The sequence below is a fragment of the Aulostomus chinensis genome, chromosome 13 (genome assembly GCF_037954235.1).
Source record: "Aulostomus chinensis isolate RoL2024-O1b breed Wild chromosome 13, RoL_Achi_v1.0, whole genome shotgun sequence".
NCBI classification, from domain to species: domain Eukaryota; kingdom Metazoa; phylum Chordata; class Actinopteri; order Syngnathiformes; family Aulostomidae; genus Aulostomus; species Aulostomus chinensis.
In genome coordinates, this window is record NC_141332.1 from 14,705,903 (window position 1) to 14,724,940 (window position 19,038).

At 43.1% G+C, this 19,038-nt stretch overlaps 1 protein-coding gene across 2 annotated transcripts in view; it reads right to left on the minus strand.

The window, feature by feature from the left end:
- The window catches only part of apbb2a (amyloid beta (A4) precursor protein-binding, family B, member 2a), a 37,275-nt gene that overhangs the window by 3,925 nt on the left and 14,312 nt on the right, over window positions 1–19,038 (minus strand). For both annotated transcript variants that reach the window (XM_086221538.1, XM_086221537.1), the window contains exons 9-10: window positions 4,997–5,111; window positions 2,379–2,454 (exon numbers count right to left, since the gene is read on the minus strand). In XM_086221538.1, coding sequence (XP_086077664.1) covers window positions 2,379–2,454; window positions 4,997–5,111 — 191 coding nt within the window. The remainder of the gene's footprint in view (window positions 1–2,378; window positions 2,455–4,996; window positions 5,112–19,038) is intronic.

The following is a 19,038-nucleotide window of genomic DNA, read 5'->3' on the forward strand; positions in this document are numbered from 1 at the left end:
ACGTCACCAATGCGAGCTGCAGCAGCCTCGGCTCAAGTCTAGCCTCTCTCCTCTGACTAAGTAATGAAGTTGTGTTTATTTATGCAGCACCATTCAAACTCAGGCACCAAGAAATTCACAGTGGAGTAGAAATATATCACAAATAAAACATAACAAAGACATTAAAAGTGCATTAAAGGCAATAACAACATAAAACAAAGGAGACATTGAAGGCACACGCCAAATTTGGGGGAAATTCGTTCATTCTCCATCCTCCCCTGAGTGAGATGAGAAGATAGATACCCTCCTCTCCTCTGTGTGTGTGCAGTAGGGAGCTGAGTCCCGCAGAGACCAGCTAACCCCAAGCGCAGTGAATGGTAATGGATGGGAGGTGTAGTCTCACTTTATCAAATGCCATTGAACACAAAAAAAAAATGCATAAAACAAAACTGCATGAATAGAACTATGGTTGTATATAGCATTTACAAATTGAAAATATAAAAAAATGGTATGCATATATACTTTTCTGACTGGTACAGCACCGAAAAAGCTTCATCACAAACAAAATAAAAGCTAATCATGGCTGATGAGGATGAGGAGGATTACGTCAGGCCAAAACACGATCCTAAAACGTATCTAGTTGAACCAGAGTACACAAAAGAGGAACTACAGGTTTTGGAAGCTGAGTGGGCAAAATGAAGCTGTGCTACACTTGTCATCCACTATCATTCATTGTGCTAAGCTAATTAGCAGTTAGCTGGTCTCTGAGGGTCTCAGGTCCCTAACTGTACACAGAGGAGAGAAGAGCACTAAGCTTGTCTGGCTCAGGGCAGCAAATGATAAGCAGATTTCCCCCCCAAAAGTTGGCATGTTCCTTTAAATATGAACAAACAGCAGGAACATAGTTAAAGATTTTTTTAAATAAAAAAAACTCCAATTATAATTCATAATATTTAATTTGTAAAGCTACAGCAAACTGATTTAAATGAGCTGACAGTTTCAGGAGACCTCAGGTATTCATGAAGTCATAAAACATCCCCAAAACTACTTTGTGGATTGAATTCGGAATGATTTCAGGCTGTAGGATTGAAATGCAGGTTTATTACAAATAGCACAGATTAAAACCACCATGTGTCCTAAATAAATGTCTAAATTTGCCCCGCCCCACTGGTAGTGTCAAATACAGACACCTTATAAGGAAAATCATGTGAATTGTTTGATTTTTTTCCCCACAAAACAGAAACTTGTGACTAATATGAGATACTAATAATAATAATCATGTCAATATTTTACACACACTGACATTAACTAGAAATAAACCAGCCCACCTTCTATGTAACGAGCACAATTCACATGTTGATCAAGCATTTCAGAGCGTAATTATTCATTATGAGCTCGTCTCTGTGCCATCGGTATGGATAGAATAAAGGAAACCAGTCAGGGATGATGGTTTTTACCTCATCACATCTCTGAGAGGTTTTTACACTTGAGGACACGTGAAGGGTTCAGGTTTATTATCCTCATAAATCATCAGTTTTTAACAGAAAACGTGGGACTGCACACATGTAGCCACCCTGAAGAGAACAAAAAAAACCACCTGACTTCAGATGAGCTGTTTTGTTTTTTGTAACTTCCTGAAAAGACAGTGAATGGAAAGTCTTTATCCGCTGCAGGGGCAACACCTCTCGCTGGATACCAAACGCTTTTTAAAATAAAAGACCACGAGTTCAAGCCAGTTATAGCTGTAAAAGATGTGAGGGATGTTTCACCAATAAATGCTTTGATCCTGAGGTTGGGATGGGGGCTGTGGAGCACCAGGCTTCGCCTCACAGCAACGCTAATTGTGTTTTAATGAGGTCGAGTGCCTCTGTAAGTGAAGAACCGATACAGTTCCTTTATATTCTGATGCTGGCGCTCCTTCCCCCCCCCCCCCCGCGCGCTCACACCATCGGTGGAGTTAAGCAGAGGATGAATTCTGCTGGTGCTTTTTCTCTTTCTTCCTATAATTACTTGAGACTTAGTGGAACAAGCAGAGGGACTTAGCGGAATGGGAAATGGTGAATAGAATTAGCACCGCGAGGATAAAGCTCAGTGATTGCTGCATGAGGAGTTGTTCAGGAGTCAGCGTTATCCGTGTGTAATTGAACCAAATACTGCTATCTTTCTATTAACAACACTTCGCAGTCTCAGCGCGGATGATAAGGTCATTTCTTAAAAGCATATATATGGTTTCACATGTAGGGGAATGCTGTAATGGGAGACCAGAAACCACAGCAAGGAAGATAGCGCACGGCTGACAAATCCAATTCTCTCACGAGGGAACTACAAAAGAATAAAACTCAAAGACAAGGGTTTGTGTGTGTGTGTGTGTGTGTGTGTGTGTGTGTGTGTGTGTATACCTTGTAGGGGTACATCAGAGCCTGTCTGGGAGGAGCTGCCAGCTGCAGCCTTGGCACTTTTCCTTTCAGCCATAATCTAGAAAAGGGAGAGGAAGAAAGAAGTAAGAAGGGAACCAAAAAATTGAATGAAGTGCATTGTTGTGCACTTTTTACTTCTGATTTCTAATGTGCATTTTCAGGTTACATAAGACACATGACCTTATTTAAGGGAAATTCTGGTATTTTCTCAACTGAGCTCATGCGTTTGGGTCATAAATGTAGTTGTTACAGAGCGAGAGCGCTATTCGATTACCCATATGAGAGCCATCTCACCCCGCAAAACCAAAAATCTCCAAAAGATATGCTTTATTTCATTGTATTTTTAAAACCTTTATTGATTAGTACAATTGTCAGGGTGACTGACTGAGCGCTGGCCGTGGTGCTGATCCTGTGCTGCCGATGCCACGCCTCATTAAAACGCCTCTCTCTCTTTCAGGATGCTGCTGTTGTCATTTTTTTTAACCTCGCACATCCGAGCCCGTTATATTTTTAGCTTGACACGCAGGCATGGGCGGGTCAGCCCATCACTACCGGCCAGCGTGAAATGACTGCAAAGTAATTTTAAGGCAACTGTCCGTTTCGAAGTGTGTCCACTAAAAGTTTGACTCCGATTCTTGTCAGTGGAGAGGAACAACTACAGTCATAGAGGAATATTGAGGTGACTTTTTATGTCACTGCTGGACATGATGATGAGAACTCGACAACCGACCAGCGGCTTGTCACCGCGCCATGGTTTCATGCTGCTGATTGACATCGCTGTGTTTTAGACACTGTTTCTCAAAAACACTGTACAAAATCAACCAGAGGGGACAGATGAGACCACAGGGGCTCATGGGAAACTACCCATCGACTTCAGTTTCCCGTTAGACCCACGTCTATACCTGTGGGATCCTCTCAGTGATGACTGAACGGTTTCAGCCCGTCGGAGGCAAAAATCAACACCTTTATTAGACGGACTGGAAAATAAATGTGCTGGTTTTAATGTTGATTTTAGCGTCACGCTCACCAATAGATTTTTTTCCTCTCTCTATTAATCAAAAATATATGGGAAATCTGGTCCAAATTGAAAAATACCAGAATTTTGACATTTAAAATCTCTTTTTTCTAGTTAGATGGCTCTATCATTTGTGCTTAGAACTAAACTAGTTCAAGTCTGTGGAATCTTAATGGAAAATAAGTGTAATTTAAGACTTTTGGAGTTAATGTTGGTACAACAGAAAGTCAAAATGTAGTAAAAAGAGAAGAAATGACAAGACAAGTGATGACACGAAACCACATTCACGTTATGCTATGCTGCCACGGTCCGTATCCAGTAATGTGCTAATTCTGTCCAATTTAAACTTTTGTAGCCAGACTGTTGCACTGAACCCTGAGGCTATTCACCCAGGCACTACTGCTGCATGGCACTTTAAAACAAGATGCAAATACTAATTTCAGCATCTGATGTGGATCTCTGGTGATTATTTATGCAGCACAATGATCAAAATGAACCTGTTTTTTCTGTCTGGCAGCCATTTCAGTTATCAGTAAGGAAACTATTAGAAGCTTTTTCGGTAACCATACTGCATCTAAGGATATGAGCAAGTCTGATTCTCGGTTTTCTGTCCATCTGCTCGCCCACTGCAGTGCACACACACTCTTTAAGGAGTTTTGAATGGTCTGCATGGCCTCTGCACCCTCTTCCTGCTAGAGATACTTGATTAATTGTGGGTGCCATTAATCAAAGTCTGTGGTGAGTCTGCAACTCTGTTCACAGGGGAACATGCAAAAAAATAATCTGCACACACACACACACACACACACGCACACACACGCACACTCACACACACACAAAGATTGCTAAGACTTGGGTCACCAAGTTTATCTGCTGCAGTGGAGCAAAAACAAGTATCTTTAAAAAAGGTAGCGTGAAGAGGAATGTTTACACACACCCACGCACTCACGCACTCACGCACGCATCAATTCAGGGTGAGAGATAAGAAGAAATAAAGATGCTGGTGTTTAAATGGGTCAACATGCCTCAAAGGAAGGAGATGTGTAGTTCCACCTAGATTCTTCCTTTGCAAGGTCACTGCTGGCCAGAGGACAGATATGTGTGTGTGTGTGTGTGTGTGTGTGTGTGTGTGTGTGTGTGTGTGTGTGTGTGTGTGTGTGTGTAAGAGAGGGAGAGAGAAAGAAAGTGTGACTCAAGTGTTGACTTTGCTTCTTGCTGCAGGTGTGCACATTTAAGTGTGTAGCTCTCTGCCCGAGTGGGGGAACACACTGTCACAATCGGCTAACCCTGAACCCTCCAGCACCCCCCCTCCACACACCATCACTCCTTAGTTACACAGCTTTGCATAACTTGTTCATAAAAAAGCAACACAGAGAAAACGAGAATCTTGTGTTCTGTGAGCAGCTGTGTATGAGGTTCATCTGGGAGCATCGGCCCTGCAACAACCATAAGAAAAAGCTCTGTGTAACTGAATCAGCCAAAGACAGACTCGCTCTTCAATAGCCTCTCTGATTAAAGCCTGATAGCTCGGCTCAGCAGCAGCAGCAGATCAGCTCATTCATGCGGACACGGTGATGACACCCACCTTGGAGCAGATTTCGTGGAGACTGGTGGCGATGGCTGCGGCAGGGGTATCACATCGGAAGACGTGGCACTTCAACACCCTCGTGTTTTTGTCTCGTGCCACATAGGCAAAGTCCCTGAGGCGTAGACAGAAGACACGAGAATCACATGCAAGAATCATCACACATGAATGTGTAATGCCATTATGAAACACGAATACAATGGAGAAGGAGGGGAAAGTGAGATCTAAAATTCCATTTATATCTCATTTATTTGCACATCTAAGCTGCTTTCATGAGGATTCTATGTGAAGAGGACAAGAAAGATTTATTTGGCCTGTTCAGGGTAAATTATAGCATTTACACTGTGTGTTTTGGTGCTAATATTATTTGTTCCATCCCATAACACCTCTTGATTCTATAGATTGTATATTAGAGAGTCAGTGGTTTTATTTCAATCCACTGAATGTCTTCTGCTGACTGGCTCTGCAGCAAATAGATGATAGGTGAGACTCCTTAGAGAGCTGCCGTTGGACATTCTTTGATATTGAGATAAAACTCTCCCACCAGAGGGCATTTAGCTGATAGCTAATTTAGTTTCTACATTTGCCTGCATTTATTCAGCACCATTTTTCCATCTCAATAACTTGATTAATTTCTAGTTCAATCTGCTCCCGGTGTTAAATCCCTTATTTGTTTTTGTTTTCTTGTTCTCTTTATCAAGAGCCACTTAACAGGAATGGCTCTAACATCTTTGCCCTGTCTTGTTAGGTGTGACACGCTGCTAGAGAAATAATAAAAAAAAAGTTCTCCAAAAACTTTTCTTCTGTGCTGCATTTTTCAGCTGGATAAAAATCACAAATACCAACAACCGCACAGAATTATGATTACACTGTTTTGCATCATGATTTCCATGATACTCTAATTAGTCTACTTTGGTGGAAACTCATTATTTGTGTCATCTACAGGCTGCGAGAAGCTTCGTTAGTGTTGCTGCAACCTCGTGCTCACCGATCAAGGTGCATACGAACAGGGGAGGGAGTGACTAATTACATTTAATTAAGTCACTTTGAGTACGTTTTTGTGTACTTAAACTTCTTGGAGTTAAAATCTGGGTTATTTGATATCACTACTTTTTAAATAGCATTGGTTACTGAGTAGGGGGTGGCATGCCTCAGAGGTAGAGTGGTCGTGACCAAAGGGTTGCTGGTTCGAACTTCACTTCCCCAGGTGACCATGTTGAAGTAACCTTGAGCAAGATAGTGAGCCCCTAACTGCTCCTGATGGCCCTGCGATGGACTGACGACCCGTCCAGGGTGAACCCCACCACCCCCCTGGATGTTTGCTTGCCCTTCTCAATTTTACTTGAAAATGATGGAGAATAATTTCGGCTTTTGCAACATATGCACACACACACACACGCGCGCGCGCACGCACGCACACATGCACACAGCTGTAAATATGCAGAAGAAAACTGTGCCATGCTGGAAAAACAAGGTGAGGGGAGGATGGGAGCTCCATGGAGAAAAAAGTATTCCCAAAAAGTAGTAAAAGAAGACAGTGTATTGGAGATGAAACACATGTAGTTGACACACACACACACACACACACACATGCACAAGATGACACATTTCTTCCTCATGCAAAAAAAAAATGTAGGAGTGTGTTTCAGACAATGCAGACTGAGAGGGGGAGTGACAGAGGCTGACTCGGTGTCAGTGTCATCTGGGTCTGTATTACCAAGCAGATGCCGTCATTCTCAAAGAGAATTTATTTGTCAGTAGGTGATGCTTTTCTACATTTGATGTTTCATTCCAAACATAACTGGAGCGGGTTAGGTGTGCAGCATAAACTAGCATGGCGACACTGAAATAACCCTAATCCGCTAATCCACAAATCCTGCTTGGTAGCACAGGCCTCGCATGCTCCCAAATAACCAGACACAAACAGAAATATGGCATCTACCTCGCTGGCATTTATCACAACAGGCTCCTTGTGTTTATGAGTCCATTATCCAGCCTGTCTCCTCTGCTTAATTGTGTGCTCACACACTTTGGGTCGATAACGCTCCTCGCCTGTGGCCAGGAATGAAAGTGCAATGGGACATGTATGTGTATGAGTGTGTGTGTGTGTGTGTGTGTGTGTGTGTGTGTGTGTGTGTATATGCATCCAGCGTGCTTCATTCAGGGAAGTTTGAGTGTGTGCCACCAAGGCTGCATGAATGGCCTTGCTTCGCATTCTACAAATGGTTCTTTTATGACTGCTGTACTCTCTCTAGGGGATCAAAACGCTATAAAATGGCATGCAGCTCTTAATAGGAAACAGCCTGTGGCCAGTCTGGCTCGCCCATGATTTAGACCCTCAGTAGCTGTAGCTGCATTCTTGTAAAGAGCAACAGAGACTCTGGGTGAGGCAAAGCCACTGATTTGATGCTTGGAGTGACAGGTGCAATTGCATTGGAGTTGGATGTCTTGACACTGATGAAAACAACAGAGAAGCACCATTAGCACACCATGGAGAGCAGTTACCTTTCTCTGGTTCCCAGGAAGCAAGAGGAGGCGGGTGTTAGAAAAGGACGGAGGTAAAGAAAGACAGAAAATAAAGAAGGGGAAGGAGAAAAGGAAAAAGAGTCATGTTAGGGTCAGAAAGAGATGATCTTTCACCTCAACCTGCGAGGTGTGTGTTTTTTCATTCCAGTGGCTTGGCATGCTGTTCCATTACATACATTTTTCCTGTTAAATGAGCAAACAAACCAGTGCACATGCGCCAATAGACAAAATAACACACGCAAACACACACACTTCACGGTTACAGCAGCTACCATTCCCCCCCATGCTCTCTCTTTCATCCCCGCTTTTCCTTTTACTCCTCAGCTCTCTCCACTATGCATTCTTGTGCTTTTCCTCCCACAAGGAAAAGCCCCCTCTCAAATATGAAAAAAGCAATGCAGAAAGATTCATATCAACGTAATAATTCCTCACTGCTGCTGTCTTCCATATAGGCTGAGACGTTGTGTCACCAGGAACACTACACAGGCGGCGCTAGCTGAATAAAGAACAGAGGGTTAATTCAAACATCGACTACCTTTGATTCTTTAATGATCTACTCAAGCAGCAGTGTGTGTGTGTGTGTGTGTGTGTGTCTGCGTGTGGTAACAGCTGGCAGATTACTTCAAACAAGGATCTTCAGAGTCAGAATATCAGAACTGCCGCTTGCAACTTGCTCTCCTAACAGCAGGTGGTTGTCTCACACTCCCCCCCCCCCCCCCCCACACACACACACATACACAGACATATGGAGGCTGCTAAATGCCTAAGAGCCCGTACTTGCAAATGTGTCTTGTCGGTCCATGCTGAATTAAAACACATCTCATTCTCTCTCTCTGGTTTTCATTCTGTTTGAATTCCACTCATCTTTTTGTTTTTGCTCTGAGCCCGTTTATTTTCCGTTCTACTTCCAACTTTCAAAGACAGGCCGCATGGCTTATTCATGTCAGTCGCTTTGGTGGAGTCGGACTTTGGTGTTGAAATTTTGAATGGTGCAATCTCTTCTCTCCATTAACGTCAACCCCCTTACTCTTCTTTCTACCAAAATGTTGGCGCGTCAGGCTGAGAGAACGATGAAAACTCAAAACACACCTGATAGAAAACAAGAATCGCACATAAGTACGTGAAATACTCAAGAAGATGACCGCAACCTTTTAATACTGAATTAAGTGACAGCAGCAGGATGCCAACTGTTGATATTAAGTCAATTCTTTCATGGTGGAACAATCCCTGGTTGAACAACTTCATAGTCAGTTTTTGCTTTAAAATGAGACCTGAGACCCCGAAGCTGCTTTCACATGACATTTGATCGTCACGTCATGAGGTCAGGTGCAGAGACGAAGCCCTGAGAAGTTTTTTTTACTGACAACACAAACAGCTAAGGTAGCTGTGGCATTTGATTTAGCATTGCTCAGGAACGACCGGATGTCTGTTTCTAAACCTGGTAGCCCCACCTGACAGCTGACATTTGACCCACAAACCCACAGACCCCACAATCAGCACTTGGCCGAACAGACATCAGATCTTTTTTTTTTAAATGGGGACAAAACAAGATTAGAGGTTGCAAATGATAAACGCATTATCATTTAGTTCCTAAATCTACTATTAGATACACGGACAGCTGAATTTTACGGTTTATCCACCTTTATTTAATGCTACAAGAGACCTAAAGTACCGCCGGCATTCATAGTTTTTTGTTTTTCTTTTACCACCCTGCTAGAAGGAGTCCTAAGATATTTCAAATGAGTGACTTAGTGTGAGTGTAGATTAAAATTCCAAAAAGAGAGAATCTTTATCTTGACTGCAGTAAACGCAATGATGACATCTAGCAGAGAGCAACTCAAGCAACAACTGAGTGACGGATCGACCTCAGCGATGAAGAGGGAAGCTGCTTGGTGTAGAGCAAGACAAGGAGAGGGAACATTGATAGAAAAAGGGAAGTGATCAAGGCAGGAGGCCAGAAATCCTAAATAAAAAAGGTGGGAGTGTGTATAGGAGAGGAATGTGAGACCCACTGGGGCTGGATGGAGGAGGAAAGTGGCGAAGAGAAAAAGATGAAAGGTATAAAAGTACTAAAGCAGAGATGAGTTGAAGCAAGACTCCCACCACTCGTGTTCCTTTTTTTCACTCTTCTCTGTGCTCCACATATCTCGGGAGCTGAATAGAGGATGACTGACTCACTACTACCGAGCCCTCTTTGATTCTGATGGCTGTGAGGCAATCCGGCAGGAGAGCATGCGTACAACTCCAGAGTAAATGAGGTCACGGCAGCAGATACACCGTGAACCTGGTGAGAGAAACACATCCGTCTGCAGCTTTTATTTTTCAGTCACCCGGCGTAAGTGTGTGGTTGTATCATTTGAACAGGCGAAGGGAAAATCTCACTCACAAACACGGCTGATGCCGTGTTTTTGTTGATGCCTCTATTTCCGCTCGAGCTTATTGTTTACCAGCAATCATTTTCCCACTAATTCAATGAGATGAGGGTTTAAATATGCTGAAGAAAACGCAGATGCATTCTAGATTATTGACGTGACACTGGCATCCTCTCCTCAGCTATTATGGATTATTGGGTGCCGTTTGACAAATGAGTGCCGCTGTATATGGAAGACTCCTTTAACTCGCGTACGAGCTGCGACCACTGATGATACACCCAAAAGAAACAGCAGGGAAAAAAGAGAGCCTCATTTGCTTTTCATTTAGAATCAACTTCAATTCAATTCTACTCATATTTTTCACCCTGTACAAAAAAACCCCCCAAAACCTCAATTTCCATTATTAATTTCCCTGGACTGTTAACAATCAGACAAATTGCAAGATTCAGTTTACACTTGGTTTCGTTCGTTTCAAATAGAATTAATGTTTTCTCCCTGATGTTGTTAAAACATGTTATCTTGTGGGTTATAACAGTATAGATGGTAGAATTATGTAAGAAGAAAGCTTAGGATCAGGCTTTAATGGTGATATCACAATGTTCATATTTGTTTATGTAACAGTACATAACTAAGTAGTCCCATCAATTAAGGCAGATCAGCCATATTTGTTAAGTGTAGTCCTATAAATGTTTCTATGGAAGCTGAGAACGGACATAACTGTAATTACACTTTTAATCGTGAAATCACAAGTTAATTATTGCATCCACTTTAGAAAACGTGCTTTCTTAAGAGGCCAATTTCTCTCTTTATCTTGAGAGAACAAGAGGCGGTTTTCATGAAGATAACCAGTTAATAACCCATTCAGTTAACTGTAAGACGTTCTTCATCGTAAATTCTTCTCCGCTTCAGCTGAAAAGCACAACACATTTGTAAACGGCTTCTTTTGTCCTGAAGATAAGACGAAATATCATGAGAACATAAGTGCATTTGGAGATTCCGCAATAACTTGCTTTTGAGATTAACTTGAGTTCATCGCGTTAAAGAAGTCATTACATGCATGGCAGCTCCCAGCTTCATCATAAGCAAATGCATTTGTAATCACTACTTTGTTTTCTCAGGTAGAATAAGACGAATAAAAATGAGATCTTGATCTTATCTCATTTAAAAAGTATTTCCAAGCACGGCCGTCCTCAGCTCCTAAAGTTTTCTGTCACTTACAAAAAAAAAAAAAGCAAATATTTTTAGAAAAACGTCACTGATGAGACAGTGTTATAACTTTGGCAGAATGTATAAACAGTTACTTCACTATGCATCTTCAGGTGCGAAAACAGCATACTAAGGCTAAAGTGTCCCACAACTACAGTAATAAAAGATCTGTTTTTACGAGGCAGTGAAAACAACACCAGTGTAACTAGTCCCCAGCCTGTTCTGCTTTGCTTTCTTCTGCTCGGTAGCTTCCAGTATCGCTCAGCAGAGACTCGTGTCCTCTCCAAACCATCTGTCGCACACTCGCACACAAACACATGGAGCACCCCGGCATCACGCACACTTCACACAGACTTCAATTATCAAACAGCTTTACAGAGTGTCTGGGTGGTACCGGCCGCTATGCTAATGGGCTTGCATATGCTAATTGCACAGTCAAACGCTGATTGGAAATGTGTGAGGAAGACGCTCTTGCAAGTCTTGTGTCAGCAGATAGTAGATGAGAAAGTGTGTATGTTTATGTGTGTGTGTGTGTTTTCAAGTTAGTGATGGACTGACAACTCTATAAACCTGTGATCGTGGCTTCAGTCCAGAGCAGACCTGGATCTGATCCAGTTCCACTCTGAGCTGTGGCAGGTGGGAGCCACGCTGAGTAAAACAACAGCTGGATGGTGATTTAGAGAACACTTTAATCTCAATGTAAAGAGAATAACAAAACACATGGCAGGTATGTCTATATTTAGTGGCTATTCTCCTCCAATTATTCTCTTTTAACAAGCTGTTTTTCTCTGGTTCACTAAAACCTGGCGCGGTCTGGTATCACCCTCAGTGAAGCGCCCTGCTATTGATTTCACTTGTGAGTAAGAGACGAGTCTGTGGACAGTTTTACAGTATTCACGCTAAATTTAATGAATTCATTTCTGGTGATCATAATCTACATGCATTGCAATCTGTACCCCCATTTTCCTTTTCTTCATTAGTCCAAACATTGCTGTGAAGAAATAGTTTTACAAAATGGAACCCCTGAGTGATGATAATTGTGTGCAGAAATGCTGCTCATCATTGTTAATTGTAGTTTACTCTAATGGAAAGTAGAATGTGGCGGTAGAAAACCCTAATAAAATGTGATGATAAAAGCAGAGGGAAGAGATAGAAAGTACGCACTCAAAGGAGCCATTATAATAGAGGTTTTACAGAGCTGCTGGCAGAAACTGCTGCACTATCGATGCTATGTCACCATCCATTTTCTAGGTATTTGCGGTTGAGCCTATAGGACACTTAAATATCCTGTATTATAATTAGACTGAGCAATGCTTATTTGGTCAACAGCTAAGCTGGCTCCGTCCCAAGTTAAAAAAAATACACCCACCTCTAATGCTCACTGTGCAAGGCAAGGCAAATTCATTTAGGAAGCACATTTAATTCCCGAAAGCAAACCCAGAGAGCTTATAGACTACAAAAGACAAAAACAATGAAAGAAAGCAAGAGTACAGAGTAGAAACAGGTTTGTTAGGTGGATTTGAAGGATGTCTCAAGGCTTAATCCTTCCGGAAATGTAATTAACACAAAGGGTAACAATGACTAGTTATGGTTCTGGGGTGGTTGAATGCTGTAACTTCATTTTTATTTAGTCATTACTGATTTGGTTCTTGGGAATGTTTGTGCGCAGCTGTTCACATTGCAGCACTCTTCGTGGAGGTATTAGCAGATGTATTCTCATGAAACCTTTGCATCATTTCCTATGAAAACAAATTTGTGCTTTTTGCCAACAAGTGAAAACATAGGCTACAACCAAACATTACACTAAAGTATGTTTCGGAGCAATAATAAACAATGGCTGAAAATGCCTCACATTAAACATCTGGTAGTATTAACTAAGAGTCAAAAGTGTAATTGGCAGTTGACATCTTGACCTCCTGAGCTTAATTCTGTCTGTATTGGTTTATATTCGAGATTTGTCACTTTTCTGTAGTCTGAGAGCAGAAATAGAGCAGATTTGCTGGGTTGCCATGTTTGTTGTCGTTACGTGAACACTGCTAACTGGAAAGTGGGACATTTCCAAATGGAAACTTTCTTAATTCCTGCCTGCTTGAACACACCATTAAAGCAAAGATATGAGGGGAGTATCAGTCCTCTGAGCAGAGCTTATTCCCCAAAATGTTCCCAAAACTACTTTCAAAGTGAGAACATACACCAAAGAGCAGGATTCTGAAAGCAAATTTGGATGCAACTAAAATCAACACTTCTAAAACCTCGATTCACCCGAGTGTTTCACGCCTGCGTGACAAGTGAGCCGGGTAAACCCCTCTGCAACCTGGTGAATTAGTCATGGCCCACAGCCATTAAGCCTAATGTAGAATGTCTGTACGTAATTACCTCTCCACACAGTAAACTTGTTTACAGCACCAAGATGAGCAGCCAAATGAGCATCCAGGGCCAGAGGGCACCATGAAGAAGAAGAAGAAGAAGGAGGAGGAGGAGGAGGAGGAGGAGGAGGCCATGCCTGCATCACGTGATATATACTTTCTTTCATCCTTACACACTCACAGGCAGACAGACTGAAACACACTATCACCAATATTGCCTGAAGCACTGAAAAAAGTAGGACAAATCAAGTCGAAATAAAAATAAAACTGGTTGTCTACTGTGTATTAAACAGCAGCACACGGCGCTGCTGGTGTGATTTGAGCATGAGGTTGTTTACAGCAGCAGTGAGTTTGATTCATCCTCACTACGTTTGCATTGTCTTTAAGAAAACACACAGATTTACAAAGCTGGTGGAAAAAATGGTACTTCAGTAAGAAAACACACACACACGCAGTTCATATTCAGGCAGCACTGTGACCTGATTTCAAGGCAATGGAGGCAAGAGGAGGGGCAATGAGCTAGGAACGCACGCCGCACCCATGTGTCAAAACTCATCATATATCATTACACATTTAAGAATAGTGATTGTTAGATGGTTGAGCTGGAGACACCGAGGATGTATGTGGAGAATGAGGGATGGGGGGAGGAAGATTCTGGGTGGGTGAGAAATTGAGAAAGACGATGTCCTGCTGTTCTCTCTGCTTTTGATCATTTTACATCACACTGCCTGAGAATGTGTGTGTATGTGTGTGAGTACCGATATTCTCCATACAAACTTCAGTAAAATGCCATCTCAATATGACGCCCCCATAAGTGTATCTTAGTAATATGAGATTGCGTGTTAGAGTGTGTGTTAGAGCGAGAGCGCGCGCGCGCGAGAGAGAGAGAGAGAGAGAGAGAGAGAGAGAGAGAGAGAGAGAGAGAGAGAGAGAGAGAGAGAGAGAGAGAAAGAGATAAAGGGTGTGTGGGAGAGCTCAGGGATTTGGCATCGAGTTCTTCCCAGCCCTGCTCACAGTGCAGTTTGGATCATACTGTATGCATGTAGCCTAATTAGCTGCATGTGCCATAAATCAGGCATTTCATGCATATATAACTGTAAAGTGCACTTCCTCTTCTAGTGCACTGAACTCTTTAGGTTCAGTTCGCCCACATTAACCTCAGCTGGAACAACTCCATGACTTCAGCTGGCACCTGTACTGTTAATTGATTATTCTTTCAAGCATTATTTATGTCAGGCAAATCACTAGAAACTCCCCCATTCCAGCTGCTTTTGTCTGATAGAGCTGTGGGTGTGGTCTGTTTCTCAGGCCAGTGGTGATAATCGAAGATTCTGCACCGATACCTCGACGCTGCAGTGGCAGGAAGCATCTAGTGGCACCTAAGTGGCAGTTGCTGTTCGCAGGAGCAGGTCATGGTACTACTGGCAGGTAGTAACACTTCTGTCTAACACTTTATTGAAAAGGTAGTTTTCTCAATTTATCTTTGTTTACAAAATATTTCAAAAACACCATTTCAAAATGTGTTACATTTTAGATTTATAAGGGGTCCTTTTGTGCCATCCTTCTGTATTTCAAAATAACCTACTTCGTGGACATCATTATATGAAATGAATGAGAAACACAGACTGCAGTTTCCAAACAAGCATCCTAAAAGAGACCTATGGCTGCTGAGCCAGCCGTGATAAAGAGCGGGGAATTTGGCCCCGCCCGAGTTTACAGTGAGTCTTTTAAATGCTGATGTAATGCCAAAGGCTGCCACTGAGATTCTGCAGGCTGCCAGTGTCACTAGAGGGTCATGGCTTTACTGATAAAATATAGTCTCAGAATAGCATCGGTTTATCATAAATTAAGCTCCTAGTAAGACATTGAATCCTGCATGTTTACCTCATTTGAGTGCGGGGAGCTGAGGTCGAGCACAATGAGACGCCATGCTCTGTGGGGACCTCGAATCCATTCACTATTTAACATGTACTACCTACATCTATTTGTAAAGCATCGATTTGTGAGAAAATGTATTCTGATGCTAAGCTGCAGAAACATTTTGAATTACAATCAATAAAGATGATAAATGTGAACATTTAAATACAGGCTAACTACATATTTGAATTAAGTGTGATATTGATCCAGTAATTACTGAGCGCCAATCAATTCAGCTAGACACGTCGTCAGCCTCCTCAGTGGAGACATAACGTGCAAAAACCAACGTGCATCCAGACATGTTGGGTATTGTGCCGTCAGTGGTCTGAACAGAGAGTCGGATCACAAGCAGAGAGCGAGCCAGCATCCTGCTGTGCTCATCCCTGTATGACCAGCCAACATCAGCATCACCTCTCATCGCTGCCCGACACGGTCAGGAACAGCAAGGGTTTTATTGGTTGGAGATTTATTGGCTGGTGGAGCAAAGGACGGGATCTATAGGAGGAACAGGAGGAGTAATCTGTCAGGAAGACAGGGATTACAGCAGGTGTGCCAACCCTGCTAATGTAAGTGAGAGCGACTTAGCGTGAAGACTAAAAGGGAGATGTTTAGGTTCAGCCCTGTTTGTGTGTGTATGTATGTGTGTGTGTGTGTATGACATATGACACTGGGTTGGAGAGCGAGGGGACCACAGTGCCTACCATAATGACCCTTAAGAGACTGAGACTTTCTGGGAGGCTGGGCAGACATATCTTGACAAGATGTGTGTGTGTGTGTGTGTGTGTGTGTGTGTGCGTGCGTGCGTGCGTGTGTGTGTGTGGAGAAGTGGGTGTGATGGATTGTGGGTAGATGGAAGGAGCTGACTTGGAGGAGCGATGACTTGCAGGGAAAGAGAGAGGTTGGTAGGGCTCGAATCGGAGCAGGAGTGGGGTGGAGAGACCATCAATCACTCTGGCATCTATCGAATGGGTCTAGGTGTTTAGGGCTACATCCCTATGGGCCGGCGGAGGGGCTTCGCATATTAATTAGGGCTAAAGGGGCCTTGACATCAGCAAATAAGCTGCAGTTCACCTGGAACATTGTGATGGAATGAGCTGGAGGGGAGACGGCCAAGACCTAAACATGCACATACACTTCACTGACATAAATGGAGGTGATCGCTGGAGTGTGTTCAGCATTGAAATATTAATGATACTGAAGGCTTGCGTGTCTCTTCTCTTCTCTTTTCTTCACTTCTCTTCTTCTTCCATCCACAGGTCAGTGGTGAGAATAAGCAAGCAGCTACTGGCCACTAATGAATGAAATCTGGGATCAGAGTGTATTTGTAGGAGTTTGTTTGTGTGTGTGTGTTTGTGTGTGTATGTTTGTGTGTGTGGTTGTTTGCGTATGTATGTGAGTCTGCTCGCACATCTGCTGATATTTAGTTTAGGAACAATTGCTCACTTTAATCATAAAAACACTATTAAAAGCGTACATCAAAGTGACACATTTGCTCTGTTTCTCAATAGTGATGTCTCAGTCCCAGTGTGTGTCACAAGCCAAGGACAAGATAACAAGCCGAAACTGCCCCCCTCCCTGTCATAAATCATTTTACTCTGGCTTTTTGCTCTTCGCTTACGCTTTCCCTGCTCATCCTTCATCCTCCTCCTCCTTAGCTTGTTATGGTAAATTCTCGGGGGGGGGGGCACCACACACACACACACACACACACACACACACACACACACACACACACACACACACACACACATATATATATATATATATATATATATAAGGAAGGCAGGCATATTCATCACCCTCTTACATAAAAAGAAAACTTAAGAAGGCAGTGCAAGATGTATATGTCAGAAATAATAATAATATTGTCTTTGTAGTGCACACAAACACACCAAGCGACACGCGCTTTGAAAACCTCTACAGAAAATCCAGACTTTAATCCTCAATCCCTCTTTTGCTTACTTCATCTCTCTTTCGTTCTTTCTCTGGTATACTTTTTTTACTTGTCTGCTCATGTCTCAGTGACTCCAGTTGCAAACCTGCTGCCTGCACGCTTACACCTGAGTGATCACACGCTTGAGAGAGAGAGGGAGCGAGAGAGAAAGAGAGAGAGAGAGAGAGAGAGAGAGAGAGAGAGAGCACAGCTTGAAGTCAAACCCACAGCTGTAGGATGAAAAGTAAATGGGTGAAGGATAAGAAGGGAGACTGGGCTGAGAGAAGAGTGTTTTTCCTTTATACTATGTGATTAAAAAGAGAAGAGGGGTTGATATTAGGAACGAGGGATAACACCAGGTGGATTGATGATGGGGTGAGCTAGGGGTGTGAATGAATGAAAGATAGAGGTACTCACACAGGCAGACATCCTCGCCCCGTTACGGACAACTAGTTCCTCGGCTCATTAGCTCCTCTTCCACGGTGACATTGCTACAGCCCTTCGCCGCGGTACCAGGGGGTAAATCTCTTCTCGTCTGCCTCCTCCCTCTTCTTTTTTTTAATCCTCAGGGGCTCCTTCTTCCCCCTCTGCTCCTCTCCCTCCTTAACCCCCCTCTCCCTCCTGCCTCTCCTTCTCCTCCACCTCCTCTTCTCTCAGCTACACCTTTTCTCTCCTTGTCTTCCTCTGCAGTCTCTCTCTGCTTGTCTTGTTTGGACCAAAGAGTCTTCTGTGAGGTCCTGCTGTGTGTCTTTCAGTGCGAGCAGGCAGGCATGCCTCGCCGCTCGCTCGCTCACTTGCTCACTCACTCACTCGCTCTGTCTGCTCCTCTCTCACTGGCTCTCCATCGCTCTCCAAAAGCACTCTTTTTTTCTCCCCCTTGCACCCGCTCTGTTTGTCTTCTTCTTCTTTGCCCTCCTCAACAGATGCTCATATCTTTGTCTTTCCCTCTCTTGTCTTACAAAAGCTGTAAAAATTGGATGTTTTCACTAAAGTGCAATAGCGGGACAAACAAAGAGAAGTAGAGGTGTGCAGCCAATGGCACGAGAGGGAGGCAGCAAGAGTGCTGGAGACAAAGAGTGGAAATAGCGCAAGAGCCTTACAGACCAAAATAGGGGATGGCGAATGGTGCACAGGGAAACTAACTCATTCATTCACATCACACACACATACACACACAAGAGTGCTCCAGATATAGACCAATGACTTCATCAATTTAAGCGCGTGGCGTGCAGTCACACACATGCAAACATTTGCACACACAACCAGGGGCGTGCACACACTCAGACTTGCTGAGTGCTCCAGATATAGCTTCATGACTTGATAGAGGAGCTAACCCCTCCTCCACCTCCGCATCAGAGACAAGGGGACTCATTCATATTGAATCAAGCTGAAGGAGGGAGAAAACATTCAGGACGACACTGGGAATAGACCTCAGATAGATGGAGAAAGAAAGAGACGGGAGATGGAGAGAGAGAGAGAGAGAGATAAAGACAAAGACAAAGAGAGAGTTATCCATGCATCTCTGTCTGCTGCTGACCTCTGCCTTTTTCCAGTTTAGTCATTAGAACACTGCATGTTTCACTTTCCATGCTGCGGTCTTTTTTTTTCTTTAAATTTCAGAACAGTCTCTTCTGTCTCTTCGAATTTACATCTCAATTATCTAACCATCAGTCCCTGTCAGACAAGTCAGCATTTTGTTTGTGAGTCCCTGCATTCATCACT